At 41.7% G+C, this 19,149-nt stretch overlaps 2 protein-coding genes across 4 annotated transcripts; both read right to left on the bottom strand.

The window, feature by feature from the left end:
• Nucleotides 1-6,852: 6,852 nt before the first annotated feature.
• Nucleotides 6,853-15,098, bottom strand: LOC311012492 (solute carrier family 12 member 9-like). The gene is made up of 14 exons (XM_084007952.1): nt 14,818-15,098; nt 14,209-14,343; nt 13,166-13,303; nt 12,990-13,087; nt 12,169-12,370; nt 11,501-11,608; nt 11,308-11,419; nt 10,925-11,082; nt 10,318-10,400; nt 9,198-9,322; nt 8,891-9,083; nt 8,622-8,796; nt 8,290-8,436; nt 6,853-8,168 (listed from the first exon to the last, which is right to left on the bottom strand). Exons 1-14 carry the CDS (start codon nt 15,023-15,025, stop codon nt 7,225-7,227), a joined length of 2,826 nt encoding a protein of 941 aa, XP_083864078.1. The 5' UTR covers nt 15,026-15,098; the 3' UTR covers nt 6,853-7,224.
• Nucleotides 15,099-16,011: 913 nt separating this feature from the next.
• thpo (thrombopoietin) lies at nt 16,012-18,021 on the bottom strand. Of its 3 annotated transcripts, none has more exons than XM_084007451.1 (5): nt 17,807-18,021; nt 17,571-17,695; nt 17,338-17,424; nt 17,051-17,206; nt 16,012-16,469 (listed from the first exon to the last, which is right to left on the bottom strand). In XM_084007451.1, the coding sequence occupies exons 1-5, from the start codon at nt 17,958-17,960 to the stop codon at nt 16,320-16,322; spliced, it is 672 nt and encodes a 223-aa protein (XP_083863577.1). In that variant the 5' UTR covers nt 17,961-18,021; the 3' UTR covers nt 16,012-16,319. The 3 variants fall into 3 exon arrangements, 2 of the variants coding, with proteins under 2 accessions (XP_083863577.1, XP_083863578.1); XM_084007452.1 differs by having other exon boundaries at nt 16,012-16,466; XR_014596985.1 differs by lacking the exon at nt 17,571-17,695 and having other exon boundaries at nt 16,012-16,466.
• Between the last annotated feature and the right edge of the window lie 1,128 nt (nt 18,022-19,149).

The raw sequence follows: 19,149 nt of genomic DNA, 5'->3' as shown, positions 1-19,149 counted from the left end.
CGCACACAAGTTCCTTGACTCTGCAAAAATGTGTGATATAACGCTGCTGTCCTTACATAAAAGTAAAAAAATAATAATAATAATCACCGCAGCGTTGTTATTGCAAATACATTGCGTGTATGTTTGTGATACATCAGAGTAGTTAAGACAAATAACACTTCTCTTAATAAAATTTACTCATTTTTAAAAATGTGTTATTAAAGATGTGTTAATGTTGAAACGCCTGTGGTAGATGATATATATATATATATATATATATATATATATATATATATATATATATATATATATATATATATATATATATATATATATATATATATTATATGTATGTATTTGTTTAAATAAGCGTAAAATATATATATACATCATCTACCACAGGCGTTTCAACATTAACACATCTTTAATAACACATATATATATATATATATCCATTGGCCCTCTAGTGGTTGAGTTTGGTTTCACACTATTACTACTACTAGTCAAACCACTGTCAGTGATTAATGCTTTTCACATCCCTCAATTAAACATATTGTGTGGTTGTGTTAATGCACGTATTATGAGATTATGTTAAACTTACCCTGTTCAGAGTAGTGAGGGGCTGAGAGGCGGGGTCCTTGGACAGGTCGCCAGTCTATCATAGGGCTGATACATGCGCACACATCATTTTTGTACATGTACACATTGCAATTTGGAATTGACAATTAACCTGCATTTTTTTAAATACATTTTTCAAAACTTCACCTCTTTAACTGTACATATCCTGCGGGTGGCAGCCGGCCTTCAGTGTGGAGTTTTCATTGTTCTCTGGCTTCCTCGCACTCATCCAAGGACATGCAGGGGAGGTTAATTGATGACTCTCTACATGTGTCAGTGTCCAGGGTGTCAGCTGGCATCACCTCCAGTCCCCCATGCATAATACCTGAAATAAATAAAAAAAACTATAAGATCAATAAAAATATACATCTAAGTTAAATAAAGCAATTGTTAACTGCCATAAACTGTCAACTGCCTCAACAAATACTTTTTCTTTTTACCAAAAATGCACTGGTTAGAGGGTACTTGACCTGAAAATATATAAAAAATTGGTACGTTATTGAAAAAAGTTCTATCAGAGATCAACTGAAAGTGTATCTCGCCCGTAGCCAGTCAACACATTTCCATCCTAACTCACTCATTAACACGTGTCACATTACCGTGACCCCTGTTCACACATTTAGAGACACTGTTGTGTGACACTGTCTAACCATCTGCTCTCCAGAGACGCTTTGCATGAACTGAGCGTCGAGACAAGCCGGATATAGATTTTTTGTTTTGTTAAATTTGCATTGATAAATGTTGTAAATGTGAATGTGGCCTATGTTGCCATGGACAAAAGCCACAAAGATAGTTCTGTATGTTGTATGAGTTTGGTGGTCAATTAAGTCGAATAAAGCAACATAAATATGTTTTTTAAAGCATATTATATTATAAACCAAACAAAGCCAATCAGATTGGATGTTGTCTTCATCACTCCACTGGGTCAACAGATGGAATGGAATCTGCAGTGTGATCTATACACAGAAAAACAAGTTTCCACATAAGGAACCGACCAACACCAGATGGTACCAACAACTAGCCGGTCTTGCCTGGGACTGGTTGCCTTGTGCTCGGCGTCAGGCTGAGCCAATGCAAAGAGAAAAGGTGAGAAGTGTGCATAGCATGTGCAGCTTAAAAAAAACAAGTAGGATGCATGATCGATGTATACATAGATTTAGACTACTGCTACTACATTAAGAGAATACACAGTAATCTGTGCCCCATTTAGATGTTTTTCAGACACCATCGTGAGGTACTGTAAAAAAAAAAAAAAAAAGGAAAATCCTGAATTAAAACTGGTTCTCAGCATTTGAATAAAACCAATGAGTTAACAGGAAATGAATACGTTAGGTGTTTGGAGTGCCACTGGAAACAAGCCTCCGGTCATTACAGCTACTCCACCATTACGCAGCCAGTGACGCAGACATCCTAATATGTCCCCGGACTGGCAATAAGAATATTCATGAAAACCACTGATGGCTAAATAAATACATGATGAGACACGATGATTAAATGCAAGCGTTTCCCCTTGTTTGATGCCTGAAAGTAAAAAGTGTGACAGTGACGCAAATGAGCTCAACGTTGTCATTATTGATTATGAAAGGAAGGGCATCCCTGCTATGAGGAGGTGGAGTGAATCAGCTACCATATAAATATATGATTATCAGTATCACCTCTAGTATCGCTCAAGCCAAATGCTGACGGCATCGAACATCATCTTGCAAGTTGTTTACTGATATGATTGTGTGTTTAAATAAACATTTATCTGATTCAAAAGGTGTAAAAGTCTGGAAAACACATATACCTATATATACATACCTATACATATATATATACACCCTGAGGCCAGGTCGGTGTCTTTCTTGGAGAGGCTGCATATTAAGCTCCAAAGCTGGTCCTCAGTAGCTGAGAATGTGGAGGGCACTGACCCCGGGAGTCATGAGGTAAAAAGAAAGAAAAGAAAGAAATGTGATAATCCAACACATCTTTGTGAAGAGATTAAAGCAATGCAATTTGGTATATTATTGTCAAATAAAAGCATAATATACACCAAGGCTGTCAGTCTTTATATTGACCACTAATGTGCCAAATGATCTCTTTAGTCATTTTAAATCTGTCTGGAAAACTGACAAAAGGAGCAAAACAATATTCACATTCAGTTACATTACTTTCAAGATATTTTTTTGACACTCTTTTAACCAGAAGAAAGAAGAACTGAAATTATGTTTTATTCTGAATTAGACACCCAGGGGCTCAGTGTGCTATCACACGGTAAGACGACGCAAGAAAGGGTTTTTTGACAAAACTGACACACATTATATGGTCAGTGGTAAAAAAAACAAATCTGTATTATTCGTCGACAAATAACAACGGTGTTTGAGCGTGCAGTGGGAGGAAGAAGCAGCGTACGCTCCCACAGATAAACAAAACAAAACAAAAAAAAGTATGGCAGTCTTTCTCCCACTCTCACATGAAGTGGTGCTATTTCAACACGAACGCCAGTTTGAACTACGTCACTAGTAGAGATGCAGAGACTTACTGCCGGATAACGTGGGACACTTATCACACCAGGCTGGAGGTATTAGGAGCTCTAAGGGATGGACCGCTGCCAGCTCCCACTCCTTCTATTCTCACTTTTCAGCAGTGAGGAAAAACGGAGCCTGAACGATGACAAAACAAAAAGAACAATTTACAGATAGTGACAGAAACATATAGATGAACGGGTCGATGCTATATGTCAGATTGTGGCGGCCTGAAATCCCCCCAAAAAAACACACTACTTGGATTAAAAACGGTCTATATTGGGGTTCATGGTGGTCTTAAAGTGTGTCTTTCTTTGGTGACCAAACAGAGGAGGAAGAATTAAACACAAATTCTCCGTATTTTATATGCCATACCGTCTATTTACTATATTCCACCAGAGCAATGGATGCATGCCAATACAGTTGCCTTCGAGTACCAAACATAACGTTTCATAGTGTTTTTTACTACTTGGCACAAGTGCCGGCCAATTAAAGGTCCACAGTCAGTTCCTGTCGCTTCTCTTCCATCAGCATCCCTCCATCTAACAGCCATCCAGCCGGAAGTGACTCAGTTCCTTCATCACGTGTGATGCATGAAGGGATCACCCTCGAACTGACAACTGTGGCTAAGAATAAAATACGGGCAGATACATATGTTTTTGTGTGCGACTACGACAAATGTTGCTTTATGTAGTGAGTGAGTTTAAACCCTTTATATTTCAGCAGGAGTCTGGGGACTTGTTTACTTGCATGTCTATCAACGTGGTATTCTTGGAGCCCAGACAGCCTCCTCCTGTGAACACATTCCCTCCCGCATGTAGTTTTGTCAGTGACTCGTAGGCGGGTGTCAGTACACCTATATGAAAACTCAATGCTGCCTCAAACGTGACGTGTACGCCACAGATGGCGTTGTCTGTTCGTCAGAAGGCACGTTGGGAGCCGTTGCCCATCACGAGCACACCGGAATGCCAACGATAAATTGCGTTAGCCAGATTATTTTTCGTGCCAAACCAAAGCAGGTGACAGCTGATGCATTAGACTGTAGGAAGTGGAAATATGAAACATGTGTTTAGGTTTATTTTAAAAATTGAGAAACCTGTCAATTGAGCAAAAATATTCTCCCATTTTTAAGCCTTTAGCAATGAGCATGTCGATGTACTTTTATGTCAATAAAATCTTCATATTACATTTTTTCACAAGTCATTTGAAAGGCTAAGAGCAGACATTCCTGTGGCTAAATTAAAAGCTTTGATTGGCCAGTGTGCTGAAGGTAGAAAGGTCAGCAGTTCAGAACAGTGCCTTATTCCTCCAACTTCGATTGATGTAACAGGATGTCCATGAACCTTTTATGGCTAATTCCTTCTATTTGATCAGCGCACGTTTTATCAGCATGCGGATTAAGAATGATTTCCACGTGTGGAATCTGGGAGGATCCCACTCCTGACATGGTAGTCGGAATTAATGAAAGATATTAGTCAGCATGCTACAAACGCCAACTCACACCTCCAAATTCACTTTTGTTTAGCTCCTCTTTCCGATGATTATACACATAAAAGGGTTTCAACGGGTACAATGTCAATCATCTCATGAAACAAAAGGTTTGGAATGAAGTCTGGAGCTTCTTTACACACAAAGAATGGGACACTGATTGTGGAGCCACATACTTTTTTATTATTATACCCAAAAGAGCTTTATTCTGTTGTGTTCTTACCTCTAAAACAGAAAATGTATACACATCTATAGATCCAGAATTGGTCCCATGCTGGATAAGCTTCTGGGGGCAAGAGGGCTATATTTCTGGGGTTGCATATCCGAGCCAAGACTTCCCTTACAAGAGATTAGATTCATTTTAATATTCAGTTTAGCATGCTTTTCCTGTGGCAGCAAATCCCCCTCTCCAAGCCAATCACCGGATGGAAGTGATTCAGTCTCTCCATCTTTCCGCGTAGGTGGAAGAGAAGGATAATCTAACCTATCTAACCTCACATCAAAAACTGCCCTGACAACATTTGAATGCATCTACGGGGCTTTTGTGATGTCCAAATGAAAAGGCAAGTCTTTAAAAACACGTAGAAGAGATGGAGCCCACTTTGGGTTAAATGCCCATGTTTCCTGCTCGACTGTGAACTCGGTATGCATTTTTAGCGCTTGGAGCCCAATCTGCCTCCATCTGTGAACACGCTGCCTCCCACATGCAGGTTGTCAGCGATGTGGAGGCGGGCGTCAATAGTCTCAAGTGCTAACTCATGGAATTTTCTCTAAACAAATGTGACCTGTGTCTCCATCAGCAGGTGCAGTCTCTCGCCCACCACACACTTCCCATGACAAATGATGCACTGCACCATTCAGGTATTTTTCAATGAATTAAAACCATCTAATGTAAGAGCCCAGGTGGGAAGGTGCTTCAATCAAATGACACACCAGGTTATGCGGATAACATAACTAGCAAAATGTTCTCTTCAGTTCTGTAGACGAGAATACCTTGTTCTCCTCTACAGGAAGAGAAAGGTGAAAATATTAGGGCGGTAACTCAAGCTATCCCCAGCATAATAATGTAGAATACCTGTTTAGAGTATACAGTATATATATATATATATATGTGTGTGTGTGTGTGTGTGTGTGTGTGTGTATATATATATATATTTATTTATTAAGTATGAGAAAAGATTTTACTGAATCTTTTTTTTTTATACCTAAAGGTTTCTTCCTCTTGCCAAACCAAATCAAGCTATTGATATAGCATATACACACACACTACTCACAAAAAGTTAGGGATATTCTCTAAACTTTTGAATGCACATGGCCAACTGTTCAATGTTTCAGTACTTTTTACTTTTCACAACAGGTGTTTGATCCTTGAATCAACCAATCAATGTCCTGGTTCAATTAGAATTGGTATTTAAAGAGTTCATCATGCCGTTCACATTTTGACGTCATGAGACTGAGACGACACCTGACAAGTGATCAACAGTACATCGCCATTGCGATGCTTCAAACAGGATGTTGTCAGAGGGACTTCCAATGAGCTTAGAGCATCACGGAGTGTCATCAGCAGGTTGCATCAGAGATACAGAGAGACTTGAAGAGTCCCAGAAAGGCAGAGAAGTGGACGTCCTTTGGCCACATGACAAGTTGAGACATTGACATGTTTTGTTGTGGTATGTTCTTTTAAATAATTGTTTGCCATATATGACGCACTAACCCGCATAGGGGGGTAAAAATAACATCTCAACATGTTGCAAAACATGTCAATTCTGGCTTTGAGATATTGTTTAGTCCAGCATGAGAGCCAGACAGCAACAGGTCAACCCTGCTGGTTTATGCTGAGTCAGTGATGGTGGGGCTGCTGGTTTGAGAGACACACACAACCTGTGATGCATCCCATTGGCCTACATATGAAAAAAGCACAGAATCATAGTCATCAACTGGCAATCGCACTATTACTACACTACACCAGCACACTAGAGAAGGCAGACTTCCTGCAGCACTTTAGTGCAGATATGACCACTGGGCATATAGTGCCCTCTGCAGGCATCCAACAGCCAAGACTCAGGTGTGCTTCATTGGCCATCTAAATAGATTAAATTGAATAAATGTATTAAAGAACATCTTTGAAAAAAATACATTCAACTACTGAATAGATATTTGCAGCTCTCTTCTCAACTCTAAATAAAAACTAGAAAATACATTTGATGTAATACAATTAATTTAATACATTTTTTCAGCAAGACAAGTTGTACATGTACAGAAAGACAAACTGCATGGGCCAGAGGATTAGCAGAGGAGTATTCTCTCAGATTTGAATTAAGAGGACTTCCCCCTACTTTTACTCAACATGTGGTATTTATGCATGTATATGCCACTATAGCAGTATCCAAGTGATGACTAAACAGCCTAAAACACTCATCATTTTGATAACAACTAAACTTGAGGTCATCAAATCCACTTTTCACTTAATAAGGGAAATATGAACTGTATAAATGCAGAATGTGTGTGGTTTGTTGTAGAGGTCTGATGTTATTGACATCCTAAATGTCAGGTAAATTAACTGAAGGCACAGTCCCATGGACGAACAAAACCAGATGAGGTTTTTTTTGATGGATTAAGAGTTGATCGGTACATTTTAGAGGTCAGTAGTGACCACAGGAGTGACCCCGTGAATCAGCAATGTTGGGCCCAGGTCACGACTCAACACATCCACCTGGTGCCGGTAGAAACGGTAACAGCTCGTGTCTGCTGGTGGCCGAGGCAAATACAGGAAGCGCACAGCAGGCGGAGGGGCACAGTGCTTGCGAATCAGACCGTTGACAGCGCCGATATACTCATCCGTCAGCCAAGTAACATTATTGGGGAGTGCTTGGATACCACATTCTTCCCCAGCCTCCTCTTCCTCTGGTCTCTCCCTCATCCTCCCCTCATTTTGTGAATTCTCTACCAGATTCTCACTCTCTCTGCTGCCTTGTCTCTGCCAGTGAAGCGCCACCACCTGGTCCCACGCCACCATCTGCACCTTAGCTGGAATCCTTAGCTCCTTGAGCATCACCTGGAGCTTCTTCTCCTCCTTTGCCTTCAGACTGCAACCAGCCTCCACACACAGGAAGATGCGGAGCCTTGCCTGGCTCCAGGCACGATTCTCTTGAAGCACACAGGCCAACTGCAGTAGGAACAGTGAGCAGACGTCGATGTATCCACAGCTGTCTGGCTCAAGCAGATTTAGAGGCCACACGTCAACAAATGGCCCCGTCGTGCTTCGCTGCCCAATCTTTTTTCCTGACTCCAAGACCCCCTCCCGGTTGAACTGGTCGAAGTAACGAGCCAGTGTCACATTCTTCCCCATTTTCACAGCGTCAGCAATCACCGACACATATTCCTCTTCCTGAAGGTCTTTGAGTGCCTCAGCACCCCGCACATTAGGGAAGAAAGGAGAGTGTTGCTCTTGGGAGTCCATGGATGGACTGCCTGAATCCAAGCCATGGTCTGCAGACAGAAACATTTGACCTTGGAGGTGGTCTTGAGGGGCGCAGTCGTCATAGAAACCCAAGACAAGGGTGTTTGGCCTCATTCCACCTAGATGCAAACGGATGCATATCAAATGTGTGTTTTGGATAGGAAGTGTAAAGTGTGTAAGCAACACAATCACTGTTTTGGACACAACATCCTCATACAGCAGTGAAGTAAACTTGCCCACCGAAGCCTGTGATGAAAAGCAGGTTCTGAACGCCGTGTCGGACAGAGTCTGCCAGGGTTAGGTTGACAAATGCCTTGAGGTTTAGATGGTCCACCAGAGACAGCCAGGAGTCATAACGGCTCTGGAGAGGATCGGAGAGCAACTCATCTGCAGAATCACAAAATATTTAGGAAAGACAACAATCTCATACCTTCAAGGGCAGCTTTTGTTCGTTGCAAGTCACAGACATAATCAGCTCCCCGTGTAGACAACAAAAGGCCAGTGCATCAAGGTGTATTTTGGTGAAAGTATGACTGAATGGAGCAGCCGTCTCCTACCTACACCGTTCTTACCCAGTAAACCCAGCTTTACATGTCCAAGCACATAGAGGCCACTCTTCTTCAGGTCATTAATGAACGTCATGAGACCCGTACAGCTGCGAGGGCTTGCCACCATCAGCAGAAGCTGAGGCCTCCAGAACTTCACATGGTCCTTACGTTCATCCAACATCAACAGGTACTTGCGCACCTGAGTGAATAAAGATGCGACAATGTAGGTATTCATGCAATCATACTGCATCCTACTGTTGCTTCAGCGAGACGAGATGGCTTGTTTGCGACACCTGGTGGAAGATGAGAGCCTGGCTGATGTAGCCCCAGTTGCTGATGGGACCGAGGTAGGGGATAACCATCAGTAGCAGCAGCATGAACGCTATGCTGGCAAACGCATAAATGGGACTGATCAGGAACATCATGACCAGGCAGCCAAGAATGCCCAGAGCGCAGGTATGCCATGTAAAACAACGGAATGAGGGTCTAAATATGAAAGGGAAAAAAAGAAAAGAAAAATGAAAATGAAAGAATATGGAATAAAAATCACCTTTTCAACCACAATAAAGGGAAATTCAGCACAGAAAGCCTGCAACGTACCTGAAGTTTGGTGCAGAAGCCCATTCGAGAGCCAAGCAGGCCAGGTTCACAGCAGCATAGACCAACAAGAAGAAGATAGTTACAATACCAGCAATGGTGTTCAATTTACCAGCAAACAGTACCACCTAGTGGAAGAAATACAGAGCATTATTTGGCTTGCACATCATCAATATTTTCTACCTTGTGCTGCTTAAATCTCATTCAGGTTGCAGCTACAGCTTTAATCATTAGAAATCAAAATATGTAATAAAAGCGTGCACAAACATTACTTTAGCGTTACAAACAATACAACTCCCTATATATACACACTACACAATGATGCCCCCTGACTCCAATATGAACCACATTGATAGAAAAGTTTAACCAGTTTAAATTACAGCTACATGCCCACGACTTTGTAGGATTAAAAGTAACAAACCTTGCTATCTAGCCAATATGCTGATGTTAATGGGTGTGAAATGAGAAGTTCACTTACAAGAACAACAGGACAATATAGCTGTCTACCTGCCAAAACCTTTCAAGCTGTCAATGTTCTTCATTTCACAAAGGATCAGCCAATCTGAAGCGCTGCACAAAATCTTCTGCACCGTCGAGTTGCAGGTCGAAGGACCAGTAGATCCAAATCTGACAGTTGTTCATTAGATGGTCAGCTACTTATTTATCCGTCTCCATTCCAGCTCTACCCAGATTTTTTAACTTTCTCCTCAGTGCAGCGGTGCAAGCAGTGGTGATGTATAGTACGATGCAAAATGTTGATTCAAACCCAGCAATTGTGGATGAAAAGATTAGCGCAAGAAGGTTTAAACTTTGTCCACTTTATCTTTCACATTATTGGAATGGAGAAGATAGAAGTAGAAAGCAAAACAGCAACAACAGTTAAAGACAAACAGTAAGGGTTAATATAATAAGAGAATGGTTTATGGTTAGCCAGCAATGTGAAATGATAAAAAATGATCCTGTTAAAAAGTAATTTCACAGGACAAGGGTTGTGAACTTGATCACTTATGTAAAAGAGTGGAGGTTAAGGGCAAGAGAAGTGACTGTTTAAGCATTAGTAGAGCTCAAGCAGAATCAGATCAAACTGATGACACTCTGTTGCTCAGTCAGTGTAATAGCCAACCTGCACAAGCAACCACGAGACGAGCACCGAGGCCCAGGGGTTCCCACTGCCAGACCTTTTCTTTGCCAGAGACAGGACACCACCTGTGGACATTTCAAACATCAACAAAAGTAATAATATCACTCCCGTTACTGCTCATCAGAAAAACAACTGAGTCATCCTACACTCCTCCTCAAGCCAAACACACGACAGGCTTTTCCCCCCCTTTTCTGTCAACACTGCAAGCCATCTGTTGTCAAATGATGCTTTCAAATGAACATGCCTCCACTTGGAAAACGACACATAATGACATTAATAACAAGTGTCAGTTTCTCACATTTGAGATGGGAGGCCCCCCCCCCCTTCAACAGATGGCCAACTATTAAAATGTTGACTCTGCTTTATAGAAGACCAGCTGGAGTTGGATATGCTTTCATATACTCTGGATCAACCATTAAGCCCCGATCATAACCAAAACAAGCAAGATTAGTAATTCAATCCTTCTCACTACAGCAATGATCACAGATGAGGCCACATCAGCTATAACACCACCGTGCCAATAAACAAACAGTAGTTTGCTGCTCTTTGGTATACAATTCTAAATGTCTAAATGGGACAATAATCTTACCAAACAGGTTGTCTAGAGACAGGGCAAACAGGATCCTCGAGGCCCCTATCAGGTTACTCATGGCAGCAGAGATGGCAGAAGAGTAAATCCCAATTGTCACAAGTGGTGGCCATATATTGATGTCTCCCAGAAAACTGTAGTCTCTTTGGAGGAGGCGACTGAGGATAATGGATAAAAACCCAAAATGAAACAATGACAAATCCTTGTAAATTGATTATTTCAGCCACCCATTACATATTTAAGTGACCACAACAGTGTTGGTAATGTTTCTATAGTCAATATAAAGGCTTGTTTTGTATATTTCAGGTCAGGATGTTTGTACCACTTCATATGTTTGACTGTGTGTGTGTGTGTGTGTGTGTGTGTGTCTCTGTCTCTCTAACCGGTCACAGGACCACGCAGCCAGCAGACTAAGCAGGTTGTATGTGATGAAAGTTGTAAGAACAGCTGCAATCGTTCCTCTTGGGATGGAATAGCTGGGATTTTTCAGGTCACCTGCAAATAACATGACAAAAGTTACATCTTCATTCTTGAAGTGACACATCTACAAAAAAAAAAGGACACCGTGTGTCTTACCCGACATGTTGGAGCCTGCCATGATTCCTGTGCAGCCGTTGAACATGACAGCAAACACTGTGGCAAAGCTCATCGTGGCGCCGGTAGTGTAGTCTACTGTGTAACTGGCTAGAAGGAATAACGGGAGGCTTGATTTTTCATACACATCAGGGATGACCAATACAAACAGGGATATCTTAAATAATCGAAGTCCTGAAGTTACACACCGAGGCTCATATAATGAAGGCTTTTTCTACAAGTCCAACATTGTTTAAAGTCGAGCTGACACGGCATTTCAAGAGTATCTAGCTTCGGTATGGTGACATATTTCCCCGTGAATCAGGATCTAATGTCGGAAGGCATTTGATTGTTCTTCTTCCGTCTGTGCAGAGCTGTCGTGCAGATTGATTGATGGAAGGCTGTCATGAGATTATTCAAAAGAAGTAAAAATAGGTTATTTGTAGCTGATGGAAGCACGCATTATTTTATTTTTTTCCAGGAAGAATAAATCATTGGATTTTGATATTTAAAAATGTGGCAGTTTTGGGGGGCATAAATTGTTGGATAGATCCACAATATGACTGCAGATGATCTAAAAAGGGTAAAAAAGGAATTTTCCTTGCAGCTCGACTTGATCAAAGCATATGAAATCCCTAATTATCGCATCCAACAACATGTCAAACACTTACGCAGTAGGTTTTCCTCCAAGGTGCGGAGCTGGAAGCCAGTAAAATTGGCGGTGCTTAAGCCGGTACCGTTTAAATCAGCACTATTAGGCAGTGTGACCACAGTGGGCCCCACAATGAAAAAGTTGATGAAGATAGTAGCCAAAACTGCAATGACTATGATGACAATGACGAAGGTGGCTTTGGCATAGATGTTGGCACCCACCTGTAACGACAAGCCATTTAAATGTAAAGTTCGTCAAAACTGCAACCCTAGAGGAAAGGCCACAAATAATTAGAATTTAAAAAGTCAATCTTCTTCAGAGCATGACTGCCTATATTAACATTATATTAGCACCACTTTCAAGTCCAATTTTCTCGTCACTGTCAATTTGGCACAAGTCAAGTTATCTAGCAGCTATAAAGTCTGCTTGCAGAGAATCGCTGTCCTCAGCGGATTACTTATAAAAAGTCATGACCTTGTTACCGTTCCTTTAACACCATTATCAGGCCCGAATTTTCCAGTTTTACACAACACATTTAACCGGAGGGAAATTGTTGGAATTGATTGAAACATCTTCCTCTTTGGGCACCATGAAGCAGAGAAAATTGCACTCAAGATTTCTCAGCTAACAGGCAGACTGCCATGAAATGTATTGAGCACAATAATGCTCTGAAGAAGATTTACTTTTTTATGTTCTAATTATTTGTGGCCTTTCCTCTAGGGCTGCAGGCATACTTATTACCAATTAAACACTGGAATTTGATCGGTCCTCTGTATCAGCTCAAAAAACGACCTCTATTTGTATGGCATAGATGAGCAGACAATAACAATCAAGTCTCACCAAGCAGACAATGAGACACAGGAAGAGCAGCCCAGTGCCATATAGCAGAGACCACCAGTATCCTGAGGGCAACACCTGATGGAGACTTGCAGCACCCTCTGGGGACAGTAAAACAGCGTCAATACATGTAATCAGCACACTCGCATGCCAAAATGCCACGTCCTAATGCACCTTACCGTCTGGGACGCCAAAGACAGACATGATAGCCTCGACCAGACCCAAAACATAGAGAGCACAGCCACACACATTGGCAAAGAAAAACATGATCCCAATGCTGCCGCCAAACTCTGGACCCAGGGCTCGGCTGATCATGTCTGGGGATCTGAATTGAGGAATTTCTGTCTCCAGATTTATAAATTTAAGACTAAGATGAGACATAACAATATCCAACCTAAACAAAGGCCTTTAAAAGCTCAACTATGGGTCAGCTTTAAAACCAAGATGTGGGGGGGGGGGTGCCATTGGTGGATAAAGCAACTCATGGGGAGGAATTACGAGAAGTGACATTTTTTCTCAATCCATTAGTCAGGCTTAGTCACAGACAGACATACTCCCAAGTGAGGATATAAAAGCTACAGCACAAGTCTCTCTCAGAAGTAACATACTCTTAATTATTGGGCCTGGGCTCACTGATGGGCATCAGAGCACCATCTAGTGGGTCATGGAGGGACTGCAAAACTGTTAGATTAATTCATAATTAATTTCATTCGCAATTTACAGCCATCATCAAGTAGACAATTTTTTTTGCCTAACATTCCATCGGATTAAGAGACAAAAAAGCAGATTATTATAACAAATGCACAGTTCGGCATAAAATGAGCAAACAGGACTCTGAGTGGGAGAAATACCTCATCTCCTGCTATACTCAAAGTAAGAATTTTTCGGAAAGTAGGGAAAGTGTGTAGTTTGTCATTTTGTCTGAAAGCCTACAATGTCAAATGTAAAATACAGTCGTCAGCCTTGCCATGAAGTTCACAAAGACACTGAGACATTTAATGATTCTTAAAAATCAAGGAATATTTAAATAAAATGTAATATAATCAATATTATCTTCTAAATGTATTTTCGCCATTACAGCTGAAAGAGGCTTAACACATTAACAGCCTAGTGTGTTTTCTTGTTAAACCTTTTTAGGAACGTGAGCCTCAGAATTGTTTAAACAAATCAGAATTGGGGCCTCGAGTCACAAAAGGTTGAGAACCCATGCCGTAAAGGATACAGTAGGCACCTCCAGCGTCTAAAGCCCCATTGGTGGAGATGGCACAGATAGACAGGACGGTCATCGTGATGATGAAGTAGGCCACTAGGAACATGGCAATGGACTGGTAGAGCCCTGCTTGGCCCACAACAAAACCTGTGTCCAAGAGGTAGAAGAAAATATATAATGTTAATTTACACTGTTCACCTCAGGGGAAATTAACACATGGGGAACATTGATTAACAGATTTATTTAAATATACATTATGAGAAAACAGATGTAATAAAAATAATTATTGTAGTTAAACGGAAGTGCCATGTGCTGCTTTCAGCTCCCTCTTTAAAATAGAAATAAAAATCTGACTTGTTTTACTCATTATAAACTGAATATCTTTGGATTCTGAACAAACTTGGACCAAAGTAAGGAGGTCACCGTGGGCCCGGGGAAACTGCCCCCCCACCACCACCACCAACTGCAATGGGGCCCACTTGTTAGCATAGCATCCAGCTAACCACAACCTAGCTTAAATTGAACCGGAAGGACATTTCCCTCCCCTCCTTCCCGAAGATATTTTATTTATTTATGTGTTTTTTTAAGCAACTTTACTTTATTTGCCTGTCTTCCACTCACCAATTCGCAGAAACACGACAATGCTGAACATGGACAGTAAAGTTGGCACGATAACGCCGAACACCACTCCGAGCTTCCGGGCGGCCTTGTCCTTGGTCCGTCGCCCGCCGCTGGCCTCCTTGGCCCCGCCGTGTTCGGACGCATCTCTCGGCTCCGGACTGGTGCTGGCGGTGAGGCGGTAATGAAGAAGAGGAGCCTTTTCTGACATGGTGGTTGAGTTTAAAGCGGGAAATGACGGTAAGTTAAATGAAGCTCGCGCTCGGCGTCCCCGTTTTCAACCGCGCGTGCTCAGTTTAAAAAAAGAAAGAAAAGACCAACGTCTTTTCGGTTGACATTCGAGAACATTCGAATCGGCGTTTAGCTAGTCGAGTGACGCTAGCCGCCGTTAGTCGCCACTCTGCGACCGCCACCGAGCCCGGTTCTTCGCCGAATCAACAGGTAATGACGATTAGCTAAAAACTAAATGACGTCACCTCGTTGACGGGGCTCATCCAATCAGTTAACGTCACCCGTTTCCACCTTGATTAATCCACCAGCGACGTTTATATCTGATGATAGCATTAGCAAATAACAGGTTAGCATGCCTATAAAACCATTTCTAACTAGCTAACCAACTAAGCAAACAATTAGTAATTTATTAAATGGCTATATGAAATGAAAATTGAGTGCATATTATATTGCAGAGGTTTTATATCATAAACAACATTCACAATGCTATACTATAAAGTGTAGTACAAGTTTCCCTGTAAATGCAAAATGTGGATATTTGGCTGTATACAGAAATTCACAGATACCTAAGATAGATTTCCTTAATTGGAAAAAAAAAAAAGCAATACATAGAAACATGCACACATCTATACAACAAATTAAAATGGCAAACAAAAATGTAAACAGAGATAAGATCTAAAAGTGCATTAAGAAGAAAAAAAATGTGGTGCTGACTAAATTCACACCAGAAATATATAGCAACACTTTTCCATTCTACATTTTTTTTCAAATCTGGCATTAAAAATGAATAGAAAACTAAGTTTACTTTTAAGATGGATAACAACCTCTAACGTGAAACATTTATTTGGATTATGATCATTTTGCATCCAGTGGAGACTTTGAGCTGCCTGTAGGCTGCATATATATATATATATATATATATATATATATATATATATATATATATATATATATAAACTGCCTTCCTGTCACACATTCATTTGTCTATGATGCTCACGATTGCACACATATTGCTGTTTTTCATTTCCCTCTACTTCTCCAGCTGAAGTTCATCTTAATTCACTCAATTTTAAACACGTTTTTGAATGACCAATTTTTTTCTGTTTACTCTTTAACAGTCTACACATCACATTCTACAAAAACAGGTGAGGAGTATATCCAGCTTTGGAGTTTTGCTCTGCTGTATTTGAATCCTCTTTTATTCCCATGGGGCCCCATTCTAACCCGTCCCCCAGTTTGTGAAGAGCTTTGGGTCCAATGAAGTTGCACTTGTGTCACTTGTGGGAATTGCATCTGTCTTCCAGGTTAACCATGAACCGCTCCAGCTTGCCTGAGATCAGTTGGTTGTAGTTCAGTAGGACGGTGCTCAGACTCTGTGTGCTTCGAGGGACACAAGACAGTGCTGGACTCACCACTGTCCCCTGCTGGTCCAAACAGAAAATACAACAATGAAGATACTTTTAAAGATGAAACAGAAAGAACACGAACAAAAGAAAAGGAGGGTGACACAACACCCAGCACGGTTTTGATAAAATCACTATTTCCGGACAGAAAAAAAGTATTCTTATCAGGAATTCCTGTAAAACACAGATCACAGGACGTCCAACTTGCACTGTGTCTCACTGGGAAAGTATGCACTGCTATCATCTTCTTGTCCTGAGGAAGGAAGGCTTGGGGTCACACAACATAACATCATCACTCCCAGGCAACAGATACTCCACAAAGCCACAGATTTATGTGAAGCCAGGATATTGCCACACCAGAGGAAATTGATAATGCCATTGGAATCAGATGCAAACCAGTGAGAGAAAAGCTCATTGACACGTTTTGAGGATTTTTCCTGGCTTTGCTTGTGTGTGAGTGATGAAGACAGACTGAGCTTTGATTTTGTGATTTGCAGGTCAATCAAAAGTGAACGTTTCTCAGAAGCGGCTGTCTCAAAAGCATTCCATTGTCTATATTGATGTGCATTTGGGTGCAGTTTGCCAGTGTGAGCACTTCTTACACTCATCTGAAGGCGTGTGAGAATGAGCAGGTAGTTATTAATGTTGTTCTTTAGTCTCTGCAGTAGCGAAGCAGCACATCCTGGCTGGCTTGGAGCCTTCACACCTTCAATAAGAAGCCTCAAGGATGCAACAATATCTCCTCTCTTCTCCTGGTGCTGCAGTAACACACACACACACACACACAGAAAAAGAAAAGCAATGAAATGTTTTAGAGGATGCTATTAAAAACAAATAGTAAGTAACCATTGTCGTGGAGGATTTTGGACTTATACATGTGCCAACATACTGATTTGTTTTCCCAGGATGCAACATGAAGCTCAGTACATGGTAGCTGAACCGGCGTGGAGAGGTTTGTGGAGCCGTTACAGTTACTCTGCAAGGGAGGAGACAGGTTGACAGAAGCCTGGTGGACTGCAGAGAGACAGACTGATGGGAGACTACAGGTAACAGACAAGCTGGAGGATTAGGATCAGCCAGGATCAAGAACAGAAATGTGATCTGCAACAGTCATATTCTCACCAGTGCACTCTCCATCTCTGCCATAATATTCATAGCCCTCCTGGCGCCCTTATTACACACAAATTCTATAGGTTTGGTCTCAGCATCCCAGACCTTACAGGCTACCATACAGAGAAGCAGGAGTCCTGGACACACAAACATAATGCCGAAAGCTGAGATGCCACAAGCCAGCGTGTTCAGCTGATAACACGTGCATTAAATCCACACAAGTGAAACTTTTGAGTCTGGCTACTCACTACTCAAAGCCATGCCCTGCTCGGCCGCTCTCTCCGATTCCACATTTGTTCCATTAAGAAATATGCCAGGTGGAAAGTGCCCCCCCGTATCCAGTGTCGAGGAGCTGCGTGTGTCCCTTTTGTTTTCTCGCCCCTTGATTTCCCACCTTCTCATTCAGCGGTGGGAAGTGCGAGTGTTATCTAGCCAGAGAGCAGGATGCGCTCCAACTTCCCCGCTGCACAGCATGACAGAATATTAAAGCCTGAAAGTGGCATCTCAATGATATTAGCTGGACTACTTTCCTTCTCATTTGGCCAGAGTTGACTTCCGGAGTGTCGAGTGGAATGGTTAATGATTTATTATTGGGAAAGACTTCATTTACACAGCTGACATCAAATCCGGTCACTATACTGCAAGGAGGCTATTTACTTTTTTCCTCAAGGTTTGCTCCAGCCAATAGCGGTAGCAGCTTGGGTTCACATATTCACAAAACTGTGTGTGAGCTGCGTAGCTCCCTCTGACACCAGTGTGTGGGTGTGTTTGTGTAAGCTACACGTGGGTTAATGGTGATTTAACTGTAGTGCATGTAAGCAACTTGTAAAATTCTGTGATTTGGGGATTTCAGGCTCCTCCAATCCCACGTTGAAGGTTGTTAATGTACCAGCAAGCCAGACTGTTCATAGATGCTTATGAAGGTACAAAATGTTCCAAGATTTTTTTTTTTACATTTTTGTAACTTTTGTTTGTTTTGTTAATAATAACATTTTAATTTTTAAAGAAGATGCTTCATGTTTTTCCTCACAGACTTGTGATCTTTGCAGGGAGGACAAGGTGGAAGTCACTACCAACGTGATTGACCTTTTCAAGGATCGTTTAAGAGCCTACAGAAAGAATGGATCAAGTGGTCACACAATCATCCATCGGGTTACGATGCCCGGGGGCCGCATCTGGAAAAGACATGGTGAGTCTCCCAATTCAATTGTTATATGTTCAGGAGGGGGGGGATGGGGGGTCATAATAGCTGTCAAGGACACGGATAAGAGAAAACAAAGGGGAATGCACCATCCATCAGCATTTCAAGCACACACACAGCTCAACCCCATCACCCCAGCCTGGACATTGACTGAGCCCCTGTCCTCTTCTATTTGTGCCCAAGCCCTTTAAATGGGTGCCATGATTAAGACGCACGACGTCTAATATTAGAGCCCAGGTGTGTGTGTGTGTGTGTGTGTGTGTGTGTGTGTGTGTGTGTGTGTGTGATCACATACAAAGAGAGAGAGCGAGAGAGGGGAGGGGGAGATGCAGAGTGAGAGTGAGAGAGCATGCACACACCAAACACATGCTTTCTCGTCCTCCCTCCAAG

Source organism: Eutrigla gurnardus (genome assembly GCF_963514095.1).
Source record: "Eutrigla gurnardus genome assembly, chromosome: 4".
In the NCBI taxonomy this organism is placed as follows: Eukaryota; Metazoa; Chordata; class Actinopteri; order Perciformes; family Triglidae; genus Eutrigla; species Eutrigla gurnardus.
Note: the sequence above shows the minus strand (reverse complement) of the source record. Positions and strands in the feature narration are given on the sequence as shown.